At 44.4% G+C, this 23,286-nt stretch overlaps 1 protein-coding gene and 1 non-coding gene across 2 annotated transcripts in view; both read right to left on the minus strand.

Moving 5' to 3' along the window:
- ATP6V0E1 (ATPase H+ transporting V0 subunit e1) overlaps window positions 1-23,286 on the minus strand; it is a 52,868-nt gene that overhangs the window by 13,151 nt on the left and 16,431 nt on the right. The window contains exon 3 of the mRNA XM_055285232.2: window positions 1,741-1,870. Within this exon, the coding sequence (XP_055141207.1) occupies window positions 1,777-1,870 (94 nt within the window). The 3' untranslated portion in view covers window positions 1,741-1,776. The remainder of the gene's footprint in view (window positions 1-1,740; window positions 1,871-23,286) is intronic.
- LOC129487065 (small nucleolar RNA SNORA74) lies at window positions 1,180-1,380 on the minus strand. Its single transcript, XR_008659192.1, has one exon. It is a non-coding gene; the product is annotated as a small nucleolar RNA SNORA74 (small nucleolar RNA).

Raw genomic sequence — 23,286 nt, forward strand, 5'->3', positions numbered from 1 at the left:
TCTTTCCACTATACCACTACTAACCTCTCTGACCCTCAGGACAAACAGAAGCTGCAACCTTAAGACTGATTTTCCTTTTTTTGAGATGGAGTCTTGCTCTGTCGCCCAGGCTGGAGTGCAGTGGCACGGTCTCGGCTCACTGCAAGCTCTGCCTCCTGGGTTCACGCCATTCTACTGCCTCAGCCTCCTGAGTAGCTGGGACTACATGCGCCCGCCACTGCGCCCAGCTAATTTTTTGTATTTTTAGTAGAGACGGGTTTCACTGTGGTCTCGATCTCGTGACCTCGTGATCCACTCGCCTCAGCCTCCCAAAGTGCTGGGATTACAGGCGTGAGCCACCGCACTCGACCGAAGACTGATTTTCAAAAGGCACTGATAAGGTTTGGATTATATGTCCCCTCCAAATCTCATGTTGAAATGTGATCCCCAATGATGGAGGTGGGGCCTGGTGGGAGGTGGTTGGATCATGGGGGTGGATTCCTCATGAATGGCCTGGTACCCTCCCGATATGGTTTGGCTGTGTCCCTACCCAAATCTCATCTTGAATTGTAGCTTCCATTGTTGTGGGAGGGACTTGGTGGGAGATAACTGAATCATGGGGGGTGGTTCCCCCATACTGTTCTCGTGGTAGTGAATAAGTCTCATGAGATCTGATGGTTTTATAAGGGGAGACCCCTTTTGATTGGTTCTGATTCTCTCTTGCTGCTACCATGTAAGAACTGCCTTTCATCCTCTGCCATTATTGTGAGGCCTCCCCAGCCACGAGGAACTGTGAGTCCATTAAACCTCTCTTTCTTTATAAATTACCCAGTCTTGTGTATGTCTTTATCGGCGTCGTGAAAATGGACTAATACACTTCCCCATAGTAATGAGTGAAGTAGTTGTTAGTGCACACAAGAGCTGCTTGTTTAAAGGAGCCTGGCACCTCCTTCTCTCTCTCTTGCTCCCTCTCTGGCCATATGACACGGCTGCTCCCCTTCTGCTTTCTGCCATGAGTAAAAACCTCCTGAGGCCTCACCAGAAGCCAAACAGATGCGGGTGTCATGTTTATACAGCCTGCAGAACTGTGAGCCAAATATAAACTACCCAGTCTCATGTATTCCTTTATAGCAACACAAAACAAACGAACGCAGGCACCTTTCTCCATCCAAAGCATTCAAAAACCTTAATTTTGTTTTCTCTGTCTGCTCCCAGACTAGAACTAAGCAGCCAAAGTGAATGCTTAGCACACTCTCGGGGAAGCACAGCTCTGTCTTGCACCAGTGCCAGACGCCACCAGAACAGTGGCGCAGGCAACCGGATGAAGACAAGACATTCCTCTCCCAGCAGTGTAACACCATCACAGGAACGGTTCTGTCCGGATGGCTGACTACTGCTGGAAAGAAACCTGCTCAATTTTAAATCTGCCAGCCACTTTTTAAAGTTGCTGGATCTCACAATGCCAAGTATAAACAGTTACTTTTTTGATCTGCCTCTGCAAGAGTGCATGCAAGCTTAATTTTGTTAATTAAACTGTATTTACTTAAAAAGGCAGGGTGATAGCAGAATCTAAAAAGAATCTTACTGAGACTTAGGTAAGGAAAGGCTTAAGTTCCAATTTTATTTCTGCTCTTCAGATCGTGTTTGCATTCAGCAGCTTGCCCTTGCCATGTGTTAAAATGGCCATAAAATGTGAGAAAAAGTCAAGGTAAACCCTGACTGCGTGACCATACTGATAAGAAAGGTCAAGAGCATAGTCACCTCAAAGACTGAGCACTGTAGAGCATGGCTTCTTCCTTAAGGCCAATGATACTTCAGATACCAGATGGTTTCATTTTTCAATTGTGGTCCAAAGAGAGGGTTGAGTTGGGCCAGAATTGCAATCAGCCAACTAAAAGAAGGATGGGAGAGAAACAACAACAAAGTGGTGAAATCATGTTAGAACATGACCATTTTCAATTGGCATGGAAAAAGTACACTAGCAAAACTTAAATCTACTGCATTCACGCCAAACCTTCCATATACATTGTGCTAACGGCAGCATGTCTGATAACAAAATGTTTCCCAGGACGTAGTCTGCCTTCATCTTGTGACATATCACAAAGCAGTGGGGCTTCGTCACAGTAAGTCTCTGACTTTTCTCTCATTACCTGATTATCTTTCCAAGTATCCAAGATTTCCTGAATTCATGATATCTTCGCTTCAAAGGGTTTTCACTTAATCTCAATTTATCATCATCACAACTCCCAACCTCAGGGAAAATATGTCTTATTTTATCCATTCTCCAAATGTTAAGACCCACAACCTATATGACACACCCATTTTTACTGGTACAGGCAAGGTTTGATTGCAGCTTATCACCTTCCAATTAGACTATAACATGTAAGGTCCCCTTTTCTAATCCCCATCACCACGAAAATATGTAACACATCCTACTGTGGAACTTAACAGAATGGGCATTTACCTTCTCCCCAGTTTACTTCAGAATCTAAATAACGAGGTATTCCTCTGTATTACAGACTAACTACAAAGGAAGTACAATGGTGTCACATCTTACTTCAGAGTTAAAAGTGAAAAATAGGTTGGATGTGGTGGCTCATGCCTATAATCCCTGCACTTTGGGAGGATAAGGATCACTCGAAGCCAGGAGTTGATGAACAGTCTGGGCAACACAGTGAGAACCCGTCTCTACAAAAAAGTTTTAAAAATTCACCGTGTTTGCTGACTTGTACTTGTAGTCACAGCTACCCGGGAGGCTGAGGTGGGAGGATCCCTTGAGCCTGGGAGTTCAAGGCTGCAGTGCTATAGTTACATCACTGCACTCCAGCCTGGGCAACAGAGCGAGACCCTGTCTCTAAAAAAAGAAAAGAAAAATAGCATAGATTTATCTTTAAAATTTTCTTATATTGCTCACAAAGTTCTGTATAAAGGGTCTTATATATGATATGGTAATTCATATGCCAAATAAAGTTTGAGAATCACTTAGCTCAGACAAAAGCAAAGAAAAAAATATGCAAACGTCTGGGTATTCAAACCATTCTTCACTTACTAAAGAAATATTTAATGAGCACCTACTAGGTTCTAGGCCTCAGAAATACAATGGCAAAAAATGAAATGTCACTATCCTCACAGAGCTTACATAACAGAATGTCAGGTGATAACTGTTATGAAGGAAATCAAGCAGGGAGAAGGAATAGAGAATGGCTTGGGGGGGCATTATTTCGACAGGGTGGTCAGGGAAGGAGGAAGACAGACAGGGGAATGAACCAGAATACACACTGCCTTTAGTTCCTACTCAAAATCCAGTTGACCATTGAACACGGGTTTGAAACATGCAGGTCGACTTGGATGCCTGGGTCTGCTCATATGCTTGCCTGTCCTGCATCCACCTCCCTTTCCACCTCCTCCACCTCTTCTGCCTCTACCACAGCTGAGACAGCAGGACCAAACCCTCTTCTTCCTCTTCCTCAGCCTACTCAGTGTGAAGACAACAAGGATGAAGACCTTTATGCTCATCCACTTTCACTTAAAAAATAGTAAACATATTTTCTCTTCCTTATGATTTTCTTAACATTTTCTTTTCTCTACCTTCCTTTATTATAGGAACACAGGATATAATATGTATACAAATTATGTGTTAATTGACTATGTTATTGGTAAAGCTTCTGATCAACAGTAGGCTATTAGTAGTTAAATTTGGGGGGATTCAAAAGTTATAAATGGATTTTCAACTGTGCAGGGGATCGGAACCTCTAACTTCCACGTTGTTCAAAGGTCAACTGTGTAAGAATTTGAACTTCTTTCATTGGTGGGCAGTGGTGTGGGGAGGAGGGCAGGGTTAAGGTAAACAAGCCCAACTAACCTCCAACTCCCAATCCGGGAGAGTGAAATTTGGTAACACACTGCTATCCTTTCTGCATGGTGCACCGGGATCTAGGGAATCACTTTCTTTTCTTTTCTTTTTTTTTTGAGAAGGAGTCTCACTCTGTTGTCCGGGCTGGAGTGCAGTGGCACGATCTCAGCTCACCACAACCTCCGCTTCCTGGGTTCAAGCAATTCTCCTGCTTCAGTCTCCCGAGTAGCTGGGATTACAGGCGCGCACCACCATGCCCAGCTAATTTTTGTATCTTTAGTAGAGATGGGGTTTCACTATGTTGGCCGGGCTGGTCTCGAACTCCTGACCTTGCGATCCGCCCACCTTGGCCTCCCAAAGTGCTGGGATTAGGCGTGAACCACTGCACCCGACCGGGAATTGCTTTTTTTTTTTTTTTTTTTTTTTTAAGACGAAGTCTCGCTCTCGTCACCCAGGCTGGAGTGCGATGGCACGATCTCGGCTCACTGCAACCTCTGCCTCCCAGGTTCAAGCGATTCTCCTGCCTCAGCCCGAGTAGTTGGGATTACAGGCGCCTGCCACCACACTTGGCTAATTTTTTTTTTTTTTTTTTTTTTGAGACAGAGTCTCGCTCTGTCCCCCAGGTGGAGTGCAGTGGCGCAATCTCGGCTCACTGCAAGCTCCGCCTCCCGGGTTCACACCATTCTCCTGCCTCAGCCTCTCCGAGTAGCTGGGACTACAGGCGCCCGCCACCACGCCCGGCTAATTTTTTTGTATTTTTAGTAGAGACGAGGTTTCACCGTGGTCTGGATCTCCTGACCTCGTGATCCACCCGCCTGGGCCTCCCAAAGTGCTGGGATTACAAGCGTGAGCCACCGCGCCTGGCCAATTTTTGTATTTTTAGTAGAGATGGGGTTTCACCATGTTGGCAAGGCTGGTCTCGCACTCCTGATCTCAGGTGATCCGCCCACCTCGGCCTCCCAAAGTGCTGGGATTACAGGCATGAGCCGCCGCGCCTGGCCAGGAATCACTTTCTAAGGGTAAATGGATATATCACTACAGCAGTCTCCTTTTATTTACACTTTCAGGACTTTAAATTTCCCTATAAGCAGGGAACTAGCCAAGCCCCAATTAGGCCATTATCTGGGTGGACCTTTTTTCTTTCATTTACTGTCATTTTTAGAGCTTTTCCAATCAGAGGATAAAAAGGCTGATTCCGATCACCAATGGAGAGATTGCTGGAGAATTAGCCAGCACCACATCAGAAGCTTGTGCCCACAGAAACAAAAGGTGATTTTGTGACAGGAAACATGACACCTGAGGAAACCAGGCCAAAACAGATAGTTCAAGCTGACTCACTTAATAAACAAAAAGTTCATTCAGATGAGATTCTCTGATCCATCCTTAGAACTAGGGTATTAAACACAAACACAATACTAAGACTTGTAGTCGAGGTTCAACATCATCCATCTGACATTATAAAAAAAGGAGAACAGCACAGGCAGACATACTGAAAAGCTCTGTGACTGCAGTTGACGCTAATGGTGCAGAGCTAAGAGTCATGGAAAATTCCAAACTAACCGAGGACTTCCCCAATCCCAGCAGGCAATACAAGCTGCCTGAAAAAACACTTTCGTAAGAGACTGAGACAACTGGCCAATGCCTAGAAATATTAAAAAAATCCATTAGAATTTAAACTAGCCTCTATCTCCTTTTGTTACCAATAATATAGCACAGAATGAAAACACCACTTCCCAGCACTTTGTAGGATGTTGTAGCGGAGTGGTTCTCCTCCCCAGCTGCAAATTATAATCACTCAGGGAACTTTTAAAATATACTGATGCTATTTCTGAGTGGAAAAAACATTGACTCCTTTTCCTCTGCTTTCACACCACAATAATCAACACAGAAGAGACTTCTACAGCCAAATGTGTGGGGATTTCTCCCCACCAACAAGCACACAATCAATTCTGCAGGGGACTCCAGCTGGGTGTCCTCCAATTCAATCTTGACACTATCTGCCTGGAGGCAGCATCAGATCTCACAGGGTGAGGGCTTGGATCCACAAGACTGCCCCTCACTTCTGATGCCAATCGCAAGCCCCAGGTTGTTCTACCTGTGCTTCTGACCAACTGGCTATAAATCGGCGAGGCTCCAACCTTTCTTAGGTTCAATTAATCTGCTAGAGCAGCTCGCGGAGCTCAGGGAAACACGTTTTCTGGTTCACTATAAAAGATATTACAATCTGGACACGGTGGCTCACGCCTGTAATCTTGACACTTTGGGAGGCCAAGGCGGGTGGATCACTTGAGCCCAGGAGTTCGAGATCAGCCTGGCCAACATGGTGAAACCCGTCTCTACTAAAAATACAAAAATCAGCTGGGCATGGTGGTGCACATCTGTAGTCCCAGCTACTTGGGAGGGTGAGGCAGGAGAATCACTTGAACCTGGGAGGCAGAGGCTGCAGTGAGCCAAGGTCGCACCACTGCACTTTAGCCTCGGTGACAGAGTGAGACTCTGTCTCAAACAAACAAACTAACAAAAGATACTACACAAGAAACTGATGAAGGGATGGACAGGGTGAGCTATGGAAAGGGGCACAAAGTACCCATGCTCTTCCTGGGAACACCAGCCTCTAGGAATAGCTTCCAGCTTTCCCCAACCTCTCAGAACCCAATCCTTTTGGGTTTTTATGGAAGCTTCATTGTGTAGGCATGATTGATTACATCACTGGCCATTGGTGATCAGTTTAAGGTTCAGCCCCTCCCCCTTCCCCTATGGTTGGGCTGTGGGGCTGAAAGTCCCAACCCTCTAATCCTTCTTTGGTTCGTGATTAGATCCCATCCTGGAGCTACCAAGGGGCTGCCAATCATCAGTCGACTCATTAGCATACAAAGAAACATGTCACTTTGGAGATTCTACGGATTTTAGGAGTTGTATACTAGGAAATGGGGACAAAGACTAAATTTATATTTCACAATATCACAATTTCACATATAACCTTTCATTTAATTCTTGTACTAGGAAACAGGCAGAGAGAGTATAAGTGATTGGCCTATGGTCACAATGCTAATTAGGTAGTAGTAGATCCTGGACCAGGAATCAGATCAGATTACTGTTCCCACTTTAAAAAGTGACCTTCTGGAATATTTTAACTGAGAACATTTCAGAAGGCATTAATTTAGCTAAATCTAAATTGAGAATTCAGAAAATGAGAATCCATCCATTGAACACTGATTAAGTTCAACACAAGCCTTTGGTGCCCTCACTAAAGAATATCCAGAAGAAAGAATGAAGACCCCTTTCTTGGTCAGGTCAGTATTTAGAAACATTTTTTTCTTCTTATTTACCATTTCTCTACGTTGGTATCATTTCAAGTCCTCGCTTCCAGTTAGTATGAAATACACAAAGTACTGTTGCTGAGTATAGTCACTCTATTTTGCAATCAAACATAGAAGGAACTTATTTCCTGTTTAATGTTTGTGCCCATTGTATGGGAACCCCACATGTTTGTACCCATGGTGCTACTCTTTATTCCCACAACTTTCCTTCCTTCCCAGTCTCTCATATCTATCATTCTATTCTCCATGTCTTTGACATCAAATTTTTTAGCTCCCACATATAAGTGAGAACATGCGATATTTGTCTTTCCACACTTGGCTTATTTCACTTAAGATAATGGCCTCTAGTTCCTCCCATGATGCTGCAAACGACATGATTTCATTCTTTTTTTATGGCTGAATACTATTCCGTAGTGTACATATACACATTTTCTGCATGCATTCATCTGTTGATGGACACTTAGATTGATTCTCTGTCTTTGCTACTGTGAATAGCACTGCGATCAACATGCGAGAGTGCAGGTATACCTTTGATATATACTGATTTCTCTACCACTGGATAAATACCCAGTAGCGGGAATGCTGGATCATATGGTAGTTCTATTTTTGGTTTTTTGAAAAATCTCCAGGCTGGGCGCGGTGGCTCACGCCTGTAATCCCAGCACTTTGGGAGGCCAAGGCGGGCGGATCACGAGGTCAGGAGATCGAGACCATCCTGGCTAACATGGTGAAACCCCGTCTCTACTAAAAATACAAAAAATTAGCCGGGCGCGGTGGCAGGCGCCTGTAGTCCCAGCTACTCCAGAAGGCTGAGGCAGGAGAATGGCATGAACCCAGGAGGCAGAGCTTGCAGTGAGCCGAGATAGTGCCACTGCAGTCTGGCCTGGGCGAAAGAGCGAGACTCTGTCTCAAAAAAAAAAAAAAAAAAAAAAGAAAAAGAAAAATCTCCATACCATTTTCTATACTGGCTGTACTAATTTACATTCCCACTAACAGTGTATAAAAGTTCCCTTTTCTCTGCATCCTTGCTGACATTTGTTATTTTTTGGCTTTTTTCTTTTTTTTTAAGATGGAGTCTCCCTTTATGGCCCAGGCTGGAGTGCAGTGGCATGATCTTGGCTTACTGCAACCTCCACCTCCCGGGTTCAAGTGATTCTCCTACCTCAGCTTCAGGAGTAGCTGGGATTAGACACCTACCACCACACCCAGCTAATTTTTTAATTCTTAGTGGAGATGGGGTTCCACCATGTTGACCATGGTTGGCCAGGCTGGTCTCAAACTCCTAACCTCAGATGATCCACCTGCCTTGGCTTCCCAAAGTGCTGGGATTATAGGCATGAGCCACCATGCATGGCCATATTTTGGCTTTTTAGTAATAGCCATTCTAACTGGAGTGAGATGATATCTCATTGTAGTTTTGATTTGCATTTCCCTGGTGATTAATAATATTGAGCACTGCTAGCCATTTGTAATGTCTTCTTTTGAGAAATATCTAGTCATGTCCTTTGTCCATTTCTCAATGGGATTATTTGTTTTTTTACTGTTAAGTTGTTTGAGGTCCTTATATATTCTGGATCTTAGTCCCCTGTCAGATGGGTAGTTTGCAAATATTTTCTCCCATTCAATAAGTTGTCTCTTTATTCTGTTGATTGTTTCTTTTGCTGTGCAGTGCTTTTTAGTTTAATATAGTCCCATTTGTCTATTTTAGTTTTTGTTGTCTGTACCTTTTTTTTTTTTTTTTTTTTTTTAAGACAAGTTTCTTGCTCTGTTGCCCAGGCTGGACTGCAGTGGTGCAATCACAGCTCATTGCAGCCTTGATCTCCCAGGCTCCTGGACTTCAGCGACTCTCCTACCTCAGCCGCCTGAGTAGCTTGGACCACAGGCACGTGCCACCAGGCTTGGCTAATTTTTTAAATTTTTTTGTAGAGACAGGGTCTCATTATGCTGCCTAAGCTGGTCACGAATTCCTGGGCTCAATTGATCCTCCCACCTCAACCTCCCAAAGTGCTGGGATTACAGGTGTGAGCCACCGCACCCAGCCTGTTGCCTGTGCTTTAGAGGTCTTAGTCATAAAACTTTTGTCTAGACCAATGCTCTGAAGAGTTGTCCCTATGTTTGCTTCTAGTTGTTTTATAATTTCAGGTCTTATGTTTAAATCTTTTCTTTTTTTTTTTTTTTTGAGATGGAGTTCCACTCTTGTTGCCCAGTGTGGAGTGAAATGGCTCACCGTGATCTCAGCTCACCGTAACCTTCATCTCCCAGGTTCAAGCGATTCTCCTGCCTCAGTCTCTTGAGTAGCTGGGATTACAGGCATGTACCACCATGCCCAGCTAATTTTTTGTATTTTTAGTAGAGACGGGGTTTCTCCGTATTGGTCAGGCTGGTCTCGAACTCCCGACCTCAGGTGATCCACCCGCCTCAGCCTCCCAAAGTGCTGGGATTAAAGGTGTGAGCCACCGTGCCCGACCTTGTTTAAATCTTTAATCCATCCTGAGTTGACTTTTATATATGGTGACAGAAAGGGTCCAATTTCACCCTTCTGTATATGGTTATCAAAGTACACATGCATACACATATGTGTGTACACACACACACCACACACATCTCACTTAAGAAAAAAAAACAAGAAACCACAGTTCAAGAAAACTCCAGAGGCCAAGGCAGGCGGATCACCTAAGGTCAGGAGTCCAAGACCAGCCTGGCCAATATGGGGAAACACCACCTCTACTAAAAATATAAAAATTAGCCAGGCACAGTAGCACATGGATGTAGTCCCAGCTACTCGGGAGGCTGAGGCAGGAGAATCACTTGAACCTGGGAGGCAGAGGTTGCAGTGAGCCGAGATCGGGCCACTGCACTCCAGCCTGGGTGACACAGCAAGACTCAAAAAAAAAAAAAAAAAAAAAAAAAAATTACCTGGGAAACAGTCTAGTCTGGTTTATTTGAAATTTCACAGAGGAATTTACCCCCCTAACCCGCTGAGCTTTGTGCCTGCCCCTCTGACTACCTCCTGACTTAAAATTTCCCTTTAAAGCTGATAAACACGCAGAGAACTGGAAGGGGAAAAAAAAATCCACTCTGAATTGATGGAAGTGGGTGGAGGAAGAGATCATATTCCAATGAATCTATTACTTCATGTGTACAAGAAAAGGAACTAAATGTACCTTTCATGTTTGCCCAAACTGTACCGCATGTCTTCATAACCTGAGGGCCAGCCTTAATAACCAATCTGCGATTATTCAAACAATTGAGGCAGCTACAGTGCAATAATGTCTTCAGAGAACTGCAGAGCTGGAATGGATCTGAGATCAAGTCTAAGTTCTGCATTTTAAAGATGAGTCAATTAAGTCCTAGTGAACTTACTAATACCCCACAGCAAATTAGTGAAGGGGGAAGCTGGAAGCGGGGAGTCCAGGACTCCTGAGTCCCATTATACCAGGCTGTTTCTATAGGCTATTAAGGATGAAACAGGCCAGGTGCGGTGGCTCATGTCTGTAATTCCAACACTTTGGGAGGCTGAGGCAGGTGGATTGCTTGAGCCTATGAGTTCAAGACCAGCCTGAACAATATGGTGAGACCCCCGTCTCTATAAAAAAAAATTTTTTTTTCAATTAGCCAGGCTTGATGGCACATGCCTATAGTCCCAGCTACTCCGGAAGCTGGGGTGGGAATCACTCGAGCCCTGGAGGTCAAGGCTGCCGTGAGCTATGATCATGCCACTGCACTCTAGCCTGGGCAACAGAGAAAGACCCTGTCTCAAAAAAAAAAAAAAAAAAAAAAAAGATAAATCAGGCAGCCTAGGGATTCTTCATTTATTCCACAATCATTTAGCAGTGCCATGTTCCATGTCAACCTCTGAGGATGCGAAAAGGAGCTGGCTGAGGGGCCAACCCAAAGGGACTCATGAGCTGTGAGAAATAAGCCAAGGAGAGTAGTAGAGTATGTTTTCGTAGAGATATGCATGGGTGCCTTCACACTATAAACGCTCCCTGGCCACTTCTTAGGAGCTCAGCTCTTGGTTACTAGAACTCTCCCAGCATAAACTATGCCCTCGCCACTATACTCAGTTCTCTCAAGCCCTGCTTTGTTCTTCTGTTCCACATTCAGATATAAGAACAGGGAACAAAGGCACAGGTTACTTCCTGGTGACACACAGATTGAGCAGTCTCAGCTTCCCTGCTGGAATGGGGAAGTCTGGCCAGGACCTCTCTTCTGATCCACTGTCCCTCCAGCCAGGGCCATGACAGCAGTGACCTCTGTCGGTGAGCTCATTAAGAGACAGCAGAAATGCAGGCAAGTGATTTGCCCTAGCGCCACTAAAATGACCTCTCATCTCAACTGAATGATAAAAACACTTTCAAGAGGAGCAACATTATTAGATGCTCCTAGAAAACATGGGATTCGGTATTAGACAGAGTTGGATTATAATTCCAGCAACACTAAATATCGGTGAACTGAATCCAGGCAAATGTCCTTACAACCCCAAGCCCACGGCCTCCTGTTGTAAAATGCTGATAATAATCCTTGCCTTAAGGTATTACAATTTAAAGAGATAATATAAGTAAAGTGCTCTATGCAGTGGCTGACAAATAGATGTTCAATAAACACTGGTTATTCCTTCTCTTTCTCTGTAAGACAGCTAAAAATGTATTCAAGCCACAGAATGAACTACAACCTATTTACTTCACAAAGGAGTTTCTCACGTAGCACTGAGTCATTCTCATCTCCACCTCCTCTCCCGCGACCACCCACTCTGTAGCAGGCAGATTTCAATTCTCCCGAGGTTCCCACCACTTAGTATACACACCCTGTAAAAACTCAGTTAATCTGACAGAATAGTCACTCCATGGTTAGATTATATTATCTGATACAGCTGGCTTTAACAAAGTGGCTATCCAGGACGGGCACGGTGGCTTACGCCTGTAATTCCAGCACTTTGGGAGGCCGAGGCAGGCAGATCACGAGGTCAGGAGTTTGAGACCAGCCTGACCAACATGGTGAAACCCCGTCTCTACTAAAAATACAAAAATTGGCCAGGCGTGGTGGCACGTGCTTGTAATCCCAGCTACTTAGGAGGCTGAGGCAGGAGAATCGCTTGAACGCAGGAGGCGGATGTTGCAGTGAGCCCAAATTGCGCCACTGCACTCCAGCCTGGGTGATACAGCAAGACTCTGTCTCAAAAAAAAAAAAAAAAAGGCCAGGCATGGTGGCTCACGTCTGTAATCCCAGCACTTTGGGAGGCCAAGGCGGGCAGATCACGAGGTCAGATCGAGACCATCCTGGCTAACACGGTGAAACCCCATCTCTACTAAAAATACAAAAAAATTAGCCAGGCGTGGTGGTGGGTGCCTGTAGTCCCAGCTACTCGGGAGGCTGAGGCAGGAGAATGGCATGAACCCGGGAGGCGGAGGTTGCAGTGAGCCGAGATTGTGCCACTGCACTCCAGCCTGGACAACATAGCGAGACTCCGTCTAAAAAAAAACAAACAAACAAAAGAGGCCGGGCGCAGTGGCTCACACCTATAATCCCAGCACTTTGGGAGGCCAAGGTGGGTTGATCACCAGAGGTCAGGAGTTGGAGACCAGCTTGGCCAACATGGCAAAACCCTGTCTCTACTAAAAATAAAAATTAGCCGGGTGTGGTGGTGCATGCCTGTAATCCCAGCTACTCCAGAGGCTGAGGCACCAGAATCACTTGAACACGGGAGGCAGAGGTTGCAGTGAGCCAAGATTGTGCCACTGCACTCCAGCCACCTGGGTGATAGAACGAGACTCTGTCTCAAAAAAAGGGAAGTGGCTATCCTGAGTGAATGTCACCTGTTCAGGCAAATTTTTGTTTTTATCTTTGAGATGAGAATCTTGCTATGCTGCCCAGGGTGGTCTTGAACTCCTGGCCCTTAGCAATCCTCCCATCTCAGTCTCCTGAGTAGCTGAGATTGCAGGCATGAGGTGCCACCACTGGGCATGGCTTCAGGCAAGTTTTTTTTTTTTTTTTTTTTAATTTGTATTTTTTGAGACAGGCTTGCTCTGTTGCCCAGGCTGGAGTGCAGTGGTGCGATCTTGGCTCACCGTAACCTTCTGCTTTCCTGGTTCAAGCAATCCTTCTGCCTCAGCCTCCCGAGTAGCTGGGATTACAGGTACATGCCACCATGCCTGGCTGATTTTTCTATTTTTATTAGAGACGGGGTTTCACCATGTTGCCCAGGCTGGTCTCGAACTCCTGGCCTCAAGTGATCTGCCTGCCTTGGCCTCCCAAAGTGCCAGGATTACACGCATGAGTCACCCACCCAGCCCTCAGTTGAGTTTTTTTTTTTTTTTTTAGACGGAGTCTTGCTCTGTCGCCCAGGCTGGAGTGCAGTGGCCCCATCTCTGCTCACTGCAAGCTCCGCCTCCCGGGTTCACGCCATTCTCCTGCCTCTGCCTCCAGAGTAGCTGGGACTACAGGCGCCCGCCACCACGCCCAGCTAATTTTTTTGTATTTTTAGTAGAGATGGGGTTTCACGATGTTAGCCAGGATGGTCTCAATCTCCTGACCTCGTGATCTGCCCACCTCAGCCTCCCAAAGTGCTGGGATTACAGGTGTGAGCCACCGTGTCCAGCCCAGTTGAGTTCTTAAAAGGAACAGGACTCGGCTGGGCACGGTGGCTCATGCCTGTAATCCCAGCACTTTGGGAGGCTGAGGTGGGCAGATCACGAGGTCAGGAAATCGAGACCATGCTGGCAAACATGGTGAAACCCCATCTCTATTAAAACAGCAAAAATTAGCTGGGCAGTGTGGCGCACACCTGTAGTCCCAGCTACTAGAGAGGCTGAGGCAGGAAACTCGCTTGAACCCAGGAGGCGGAGCGTTGCAGTGAGCCGAGATTGAGCCACTGCACTCCAGCCTGGCGACAGAGCAAGATTCTGTCTCAAAAAAAAAAGGAACAGGACTCTCCCTGATAAAGACATTTGGAGTGTGTTTCAGTCACGAATTTATTGCCTTTCAGCTCTGAACATTAGGCAAATGAAGTGCAATTCAATGTGTGCTCTGTGATAAACAAGTGAATTACTTTATTTCTCCTGTAAAGTGAGCACGCTGTTAAGCTTTCTCAGTAGAAGAAGCTGGAGGGACATTTCAGGCGTAGGCTGGAGGTCGTGGAGTGGGTGTGAGAACATCTGGTGAAGCCTACTGTGGCTCAAGACCAGAACATGGTACCTCTTTGATCTTGTAGCCTTGGTCTGGCAATAACTTCAGAACCCTCACCACATGTTTATAAGCAAAGCCCCTGCCCGGCATACGGGCCTTGAAGGCCTCCTGCTCGTACGGGGACAGGGACTCCCACTACATCCATGCTCCCGATGACCTCGCCCCCTGCCTGTACTCCAGAAGAGGCCAACTGCTTGCCCAGAAACTCCAGGCAAACCCTGGTCTGGCCAAACCAACAAACTCCTTTGCTATCTGGTGGGCTCAACCATACTTTCTCTAGTGAGGTCTGAATCCCTTCCAAGTCTGTCTTTGGGTACTCTCCCTCAGTCCTAGGGAACCAAATATAGTTTCTTTATATCTTTTAGTAACTCTTTGCCATAATAATAATTCTGAAATCTTTCTCAACCTATTTTGGTTTACGTGGCTACCTAATTCACAAAAGAAAAAAATAATTCTTTATATTTATTTCACCCTGCTTAACCGACTATGCGGTTTCTATCTCCTTATTGGACTGCAGACTGCTATAGGATGAGATGATTTGACACAAAGGAGATTCTCTTTTCCTGGCTGTGAAAATGGAGGGGCCATATGGCCAGGAATGAAGGTGGCCTCTAGGAGCTGACAGTGGTCCCAACTAACAGCCAGCAAGGAAACTGCCATCTCCGTTCTATAAGCACATAGAACTGAATTCTGATAGCCATGAGAGCTTGGAAGAGGAGACCAAGCTTCAGATTAGAAGTCATAAACATGACTGGCTGCGGTGGCTCATGCCCATAATCCCAGCACTTTGGGAGGCCGAGATGGGCGGAATGCTTGAGCTCAGCAGTTCAAGACCAGCCTGGGCAACATGGCGAGACCTCGTCTCAATAAAAATAAAAAAAGTCATAAACATGTTTTCCATTAACCTAATGCCAACCTATGGCTATTTCACTACCAAAGGAATATACCCTATTTTTGCCAATTCTAAACTTGAAATACCTTTCCTTTTTTCTCTCCATACTTATTTTCTACAGCAGACCTTCCAGCTCAAAGTCTAAAATTCCTCTTATCTGCCAAATTATAAAGGAAAAAATTATAAAGTCAGACTAAGAAAAATAAACTTTTCCATATAGCAAGTAATATGCTGGGCCAGGTGCCTAGATTTCCCTTCCCTTCCCCTACAAACAAACATCTCAAATGTATCCATAAGAAATTCAAGCAATTCTCAGGCCAAAGAAAAACCCCCAAAACCCAACTGAAGGCAGGTACTCAGAGAGGAAGGTGACTACAGGTTGCTTTCTACACCTTGAGTGTATGTAACAAACAAGATAGACTTGAGCTTCTGTTTACAGATCTCACAGGGCACAGGAAACAGTAGACAAGGCTCAGGGCCCATCCAGAGTAGAGTGTTTGTTTGTTTGAGACAGAGTCTCGCTCTGTCGCCCAGGCTGGAATGCAGTGGCTTGACCTCGGCTCACTGCAAGCTCCGCCTCCCGGGTTCACGCCATTCTCCTGCCTCAGTCTCCTGAGTAGCTGGGACTACAGGCGCCCACCACCACGCCTGGCTAATTTTTTGTCTTTTTAGTACAGACGGAGTTTCACCGTGTTAGCTAGGATGGTCTCAATCTCCTGACCTCATGATCCGCCCGCCTCGGCCTCCCAAAGTGCTGGGATTACAGGCGTGAGCCATCGTGTCCGGCCCAGAGTACAGTTTAATAAAATCTTCACCCCCTCCAAAAACTAGGATCCTAAAGGATTATATCTTGAATTAAGGGTAAATCAATCAGAATTCAAGAGGAAAGAAAGGGAGAAACAGGAAAATCCACAATCATAGCTGGTGATTTTTAGCATCCCTCTTTTCATAATTAAAAGTAGTAGATAAAACAACACACACACACACAATAAGGACATAGAAAATTTGAACCATCTTGACCTGATATAGAATACTACAACCAACAACTTCAGAATATAGATTCTTTTCAACTGCACACAAATGGTTGTCAAGATAGTCCATACACATAAAGTAAGTCCCAATCTCAAAAGACTGAAATCTTAGAGAGTATATCTTCTGACCACATGGAACTAAATGAGAAATCAATTAACAATAAGAAGACATCTGGAACAGCACCAGATATTTAGAAATTAACCACCACAATTCTGAATAACCAATTGGTCTAAGAAATTACAAAAGAGCCGGGCGCGGTGGCTCAAGCCTGTAATCCCAGCACTTTGGCAGGCCGAGGCGGGTGGATCACGAGGTCAGGAGATCGAGACCATCCTGGCTAACACAGTGAAACCCCGTCTCTACTAAAAAATACAAAAAATTAGCCGGGCGTGTTGGCGGGCGCCTGTGGTCCCAGCTACTCGGGAGGCTGAGGCAGGAGAATGGCGTGAACCTAGGAGGTGGAGGTTGTGGTGAGCCGAGATCGCGCCACTGCACTCCAGCCTGGGGGACAGAGAAAGACTCCGTCTCAAAAAAAAAAAAAAAAAAAAGAAATTACAAAAGAAATTAGAAAATATTTCAAATGGAGTAAAATGAAAATACACCTTATCAAAATTTGTGGGATATCACTGAAGCAGTGCTTAGGGGGAATTTTATTGTATTAAATACTTACACTAGAAAAGACGAAATTAAATCCAAAGTAAGAAGGAAAGAAATAATAACATGCAGATGTCAATGAAATAGAAGGACAAAAAGATACAGGAAAGTAGTAACCAAGATAAAATTTTGATTATTTGAAAAGATTAATAAAAATTGATAAATTCCTAACTACTTCATTAAAAGAGCATCAAAAATTACATTAAAATACTTGATACATTAAAATAACAAGAGACATACTAGGTGCAGTGGCTCACGCTTGTCATGCTAGCACTTTGGGAGGCCAAGGTGGGCAGATCGTTTGAGCCCAGGAGATCGAGACCATCCTGGGCAACACGGCAAAATGCCATCTCTATTAAAAAACGAAAACCCCAAAAATCCAAGAGACATGTGAGATCTCTGCACCAAAAATTACAAAACATTTTTGAAAGAAACAAAAGAAAACCTAAATAAATGAAGAGATCCCATGAGGCTGGACATGGAGATACCAGTGAGATTAGAAAACCCAACATCATTAAGATGTCAGTTCTCTTCAAATTGATATATTCAACACAATCCCAATTAAAATCCCAACAGGTTGTTTTTTTTTTCGTAGAAACTGACTAGTTGATTTTAAAATATATGTGGCTATTTTAGAATAACCAAAACAATCTTGAAGCACAAAGATGGAGGACTCACACTTTCTGATTTTAACATAAATCTGCAATACTCAAGACAGTATATTATCATAAGGCCAAAGAGATCAATGAACAGAGAGACAATCCAGAGCCAGACTCATAAGATATAGTCACTAATTTTAGATGAAAATGCAAAGCAATTTCACGGAGAAAGGATTTTCAAAAGTTGGTGCAGCAACAACTGGATGTCTATATTGGGAAAACAAAGCAAAACAAAACAGAAAAACAAAAACAAAGCATGACCTGTACCATTTTAGTGCCTACAGCCTTGAGAAGCAGTCATGCCTAACTGCCAAAACCCTCTCCCCTGCCAAGCTATTGTGGAAAGCCTTCAGGTCCCAGTTCTCGCCTAAGAACAGAATATAAAAACTAAGTTCAACAGGTCTCATATCTTTCCTTACCTCAATTTTTACCGGCATTTGAAACCTCCCAGGACCATTTATTATGACCCCATCCCCAGACTGCTCCGCGCTCATCTCACCATTTGATGCAACAATGGTGCATCCCTTCCTTTTCTTCCAAATCTTCCCCTTTCTTCCAAATCCTTTCACTGTGTTCTCTGTAACTCTTGCTCAATGATCTGCTACTTGTTCATGTACCTCCTCTTCCAGCACTTTCCCTCTAGCTTAACTGAAACCCAGCTTCCCATCCCTTCTCACCAGGCTCTCTGAAGCAGAGATATTTTTACAGGCCAGATACCTCGGGCTTTGGTGACTGGAGTTAGTAACAACCTTGCTCCCCTTGTGCTGCCTCTTAACAATTTTCACCCAACCTTGTGAAAAGCTGACTCTAAAGAAGTGAAACTGGCCGGGCGTGGTGGCTCACGCTTGTAATCCCAGCACTTTGGGAGGCCGAGGCGGGCGGATCACGAGGTCAGGAGATCGAGACCACGGTGAAACCCCGTCTCTACTAAAAATACAAAAAAATTAGCCGGGCGTGGTGGCGGGCGCCTGTAGTCCCAGCTACTCGGAGAGGCTGAGGCAGGAGAATGGCATGAACCCGGGAGGCGGAGCTTGCAGTGAGCCGAGATTGTGCCACTGCACTCCAGCCTGGGCGACAGAGCAAGACTCTGTCTCAAAAAAAAAAAAAAAAAAAAAAAAAAAAAAGAAGTGCAACTGCATGTCCTTAGGCAAATGAAGTGCAAGCTTGCTGATTACCAGCCTGATCCCTCCATGCTTTCCCAGGCACCGCCCTCATTCACCAAAGGAGGCTCAAGGTTGCCCTTTTCTGACTCTTCCTCATCTACACAACATCAAAATGTTGGCATTCCTCAGGTTTCGTCGGATCTTTTCTTTACTTTTCTCTTCTACCCCTTCCCTTAGTGCTGGGTTTCTCAACCTCAGCACTATTGAAATTTTGGGCTGCATCATTCTTCACTAGGGGAAAGTGAGGCTGTCCTGTGCAGTACAGGATGTTCAGCAGCATCCCTGGCCTCTATCCCTGGATGCCAGCAGCAACCCCAGCAAAGAACCACTGCCTTAGGTAATTCTATGTGTTCTCATGGCCTCAAATCTCTCTGCTTTAGCTAAGTTCCTGTTTGACAACTCTTGGGCATCTTATGGCCATCTCAGTCCTAATTAGCATGTACCAGTTGAATCTCTCTTCAAATTCATCCTGTCCCAAGTCAGGATCATCTTAGTAAATGGCCCAACCTAGAACTGGGAGCCATCTCTGATTCTTCCTACATCTAATCCATCAGTATGACCAATAAATTCTACCTGCCAAATTTGCTCTCAAATCTGTGTGCCTCTCTTCACCTCAGACCAAACCATGGTGATCTCCTACTGGCATGCATGCAGTCACTTCCTGACAGGTGTTCCTGCTTCCATTCTCCCCGCCAAACAGTCTGTTCTCCACAGAGCAGCCAGAGTGATCATCCCATTCACACCACTCCTTCATTAAAAATCTTAAAGCATCTCCTATTCACTTGACATGAAATCCAAACTCCTTATTTAGCGTCAGCAGGCACTGGATCTGGGCACTAGGTGTGTAGCAATGAATTAACAAATCAGACAACCTCCATGTCCTCTTTAATGAGGAGAAGCAGATAGTAAACAAATCAAGAGCCAGAGAGGCCCAATCACTCCCCTCACAGCCCCTTCATTCACTTCCCAGCTTCCCCCATCCACTTGTTCCCACAAATACCTACTCAGTTATGACCTCGGAAGATTCCCCCTCACTCATCCTTCAGCCCCCTAACTGCTGTCCATCACACAAGGACCTACACATCATAAAATCCCACCTGGCCTGGGCCTTACATAAACTCTGAACCTACCACTCCCCACCTCACTATTAGGCCCAACGCTACCCTGCCAGAACATTCCAAGCTGCTTAAAAAAAAGAAAGAAAAAAGGGACAGGGCCTTGCTGTGTTGCCCAGGCTGGTCTCAAAACTCCTGAGCCCAAGCGATCCTTCTGCTTTAGCCTCCCAAGTAGCTGGGACTACAGGTGCGATACCCCTGTCCCCGGCTATCCCAAGCTCTTTACCCCTCAGTGCCTTTACATTTGCAGAAAGCCCTCCCTCCAATTCCCCTATGGCTGATTCCTCCTCAGACACAGGGTTTCACCATGTTGTCCAGGCTGGTCTCATACTCCTGGCCTCAAGCAATTCTCCTGCCTCAGCTTCCCAAAGTGCTGAGATTACAGGCATGAGCCACCAGACTTGGCTTCTGTTTTGGATATCGTCTAGCTAATTAATGAATAAGAAATTACAGAAACAGAATATTATAAATGATGGCCAATAATACAAAGAAAAATCAGACATTACGTACCCCTCTTGGAAGTACTCAATACCACTTATGAAGGAGACTGGTCAAAAAATTGAAGCTAAATCTGATCAGCCTCTAGATATGGCTACCAATTCATAGAAAATACAGAAGAATGTGTTACCACCATGAGTATGCAATTAACAAAGACCAGACTGCAACATTAAAGGGCAAACAACCCAGTTTTTCTATTAAAATTTCCAAGAAAAAAGAGAAAGATATGGAGAAGCCTATAAAGGGAAATTTGAGAGACATCCACCAATTGCTACGTGTGGTCTTTATGTGGACCTTGATTCCAGCAAGCTGTAAAATAATGAGACAATTACGGAAATTTAAATATGATAGGATATTTGATGATACAAAGGAATTAAGTTTTTTGTGCATAATGGTATTGTGGTTGTACTTTTAAAATTTAGAGACACATATTGAAATGTTTACAGATGAACTGATATATCTGGGATTTGTTTCAGAATAATCTGGGGTGGAGAGGAAAAGTGTGGGGATAAAACAAGATTGGCCATGAGTTGATCATTTTTGAAGGTGGGTAGTAAGCAAATGAAGGTTCATTATCCTAACCTTTCTATATATAGAGAAAATAGTATGTTTAAAAAGCTCAAAACCTTTGGGAGGCTGAGGCAGGTGGATCACCTGAGGTCAGGAGTTCGAGACTAGCCTGACCAACATGGAGAAACCTCATCTCTACTAAAAATACAAAATAAGCCAGGCGTGGTGGCACATCCCTGTAATCCCAGTTACTCGGGAGGCTGAGGCAGGAGAATTGCTTGAAACCGGGAGGCAGAGGTTGCAGTGAGCTGAGATCGAGCCATTGCACTCTAGCCTGGACAACAAAAGTGAAACTCTGTCTCGAAAAAAAAAAAAAAAAAAGCTCAAAACCAGAAAGTTTAAAAAGGAAATACATGTTAAATAGCCCTGAAACCGATCAGCCAAAGCGCTGCGATTACAGGCGTGAGCCACCACATGTGGCTACTTGGTTGGAAACCAAAGCGGTGCACCCAGGCCCCTGGGAAGTGATTATGTCCTGTGCTCAAACTAGCTCTAGAGCCAGGACCCAGAAAGGCCAGTGAGGGAGGTGAGGCTCAGCTCTGGATTTGCAAATTCCTAGACATGTGAGGTGGAGTTTCTGTGGGCTGTGCAGGTCCTTGTGTGATGGACAGCAACGGAGGGCTAAAGAATGAGTAAGGGGGAATCTTCTGAGGTCATAACTGAGTAGGCATCTGTGGAAATGAGTATTTGGAAATGAAAGGCAATGAGGGGAGTGATTGGGCCTCTCTGGCTCTTGATTTATCTGCTTCTCTTCATTAAAGAGGACGGGAGGTTGTCTGCTTTGTTTATTCACTGCTACACTGTGCCACCACGCCTGGCTAATTTTGTATTTTTAGTAGTGTCCAGATCCAGTGCCTACTAATGCTAAATAAATACACGTTGAATGAATGAATTCTAATAAGGCTAAGTAAAATATTCACTATACCAGCCCTGTAAGCAAACTGTGCTTACAAATAACACAGTCCTTTGAATTAAAATAACTTATTTTAAAGATCACTGATTAGCCGGGGGCGGTGGCTCACACTGTAATCCCAGCACTTTGGGAGGCCAAGGTGGGTGGATCACTTGACGTCAGGAGTTTGAGACCAGCCTGGCCAACATGGTGAAACCCCGTCTTTACTAACAATACAAAAAATAGCCAGGCATGGTGGCACACACCTGTAGTCCCACCTACTCAGGAGGCTGAGGTAGGAGAATCACTTGAACCTGGGAGGTGGAGGTTGCAATGAGCTGAGATCTCACCACTGCACTCCAGCCTGGTTGACAGAGTGAGACTATCTCAAAAAAAAAAAAAAAATCACTGATAATATTACTTTGATTTTTATTGTGCTTTACTGTAAGTTTTCACACACAGCATCTTACTTAAAACTCACAAAACCACCCTACAACATAATCGTGCCAAGTATCCTTTTGCCTAAAAGAACCTAGGTCTCCTGATTCTTACATAGTATTTATTTTCCTATATCATGATGCCAGTAAGATTTACAGTTAGTCAAGTGCTAAGACACAGCATGTTTTCCAAGAAACAACTGTGTCTTCACAATACATTTCTAATTTCATGTGAGCTTGGTGACTCTGAGTAAACAACAACAAAATTCAACATTAAAAATTAACCTAAGACCAGAAATATAGTATAGTAACTTAACAAGACTGTATGTTTAAGAGACAAAAGTGATCTTGTGCCTTAAAGCGGGAACCAGATATAACATTCAGATTTTCCTCTGCTGAACTATTAACAGAAACTGGATTCTACTGGCAGAGAACCTAATTTATACAGAGCTCAAACAAGTTAAGCCTCACAGAATCAAACTTTAAACTAGAACAAACTGGCAACAGAAAAAACTGCAACAAACAGAAGGCAATTTAAAAGTCCATGAATGCATTTCAAAACATGACTTTGAAAGCCAAAGTCTCTTTGGGTGTGCCTTACTTGAAAAGGGGCATTTTCAAGAAAATGTACCAGTGCCAAACAGTGAAGTTTCCTTTGAATTTCAATTTTGTTTTTTAATAGAATCTCACTCCTTTGTGGAATAAGGTATGTAAAATATTTGGGATTTGAATTCCGTCCACATTTTTCACTCAGATATCATGCTAAATAGGATGTATGATCAGATTTCAAAGAAACAAAAGAAAAATGATTTCATAAAGTCAATACTATCCAGCTGATTTCCCCATAAAATGGCCTCCAGAAGCATTTAATGTTGGAACACTGTGTACCACCTTTATTAATACACCACTAACAGTGCTGATCCACTGTCAGTAGAGGAGTCACCAGAACTTGGGAACAAAGAAAAAAATGGACTAACGTCTAGACAGACAGCAAGAGGCAAGGGCTCAAATCCAATTATTCATTTTATACTTGAAAG

Source organism: Symphalangus syndactylus, chromosome 7 (genome assembly GCF_028878055.3).
Source record: "Symphalangus syndactylus isolate Jambi chromosome 7, NHGRI_mSymSyn1-v2.1_pri, whole genome shotgun sequence".
NCBI lineage: Eukaryota > Metazoa > Chordata > Mammalia > Primates > Hylobatidae > Symphalangus > Symphalangus syndactylus.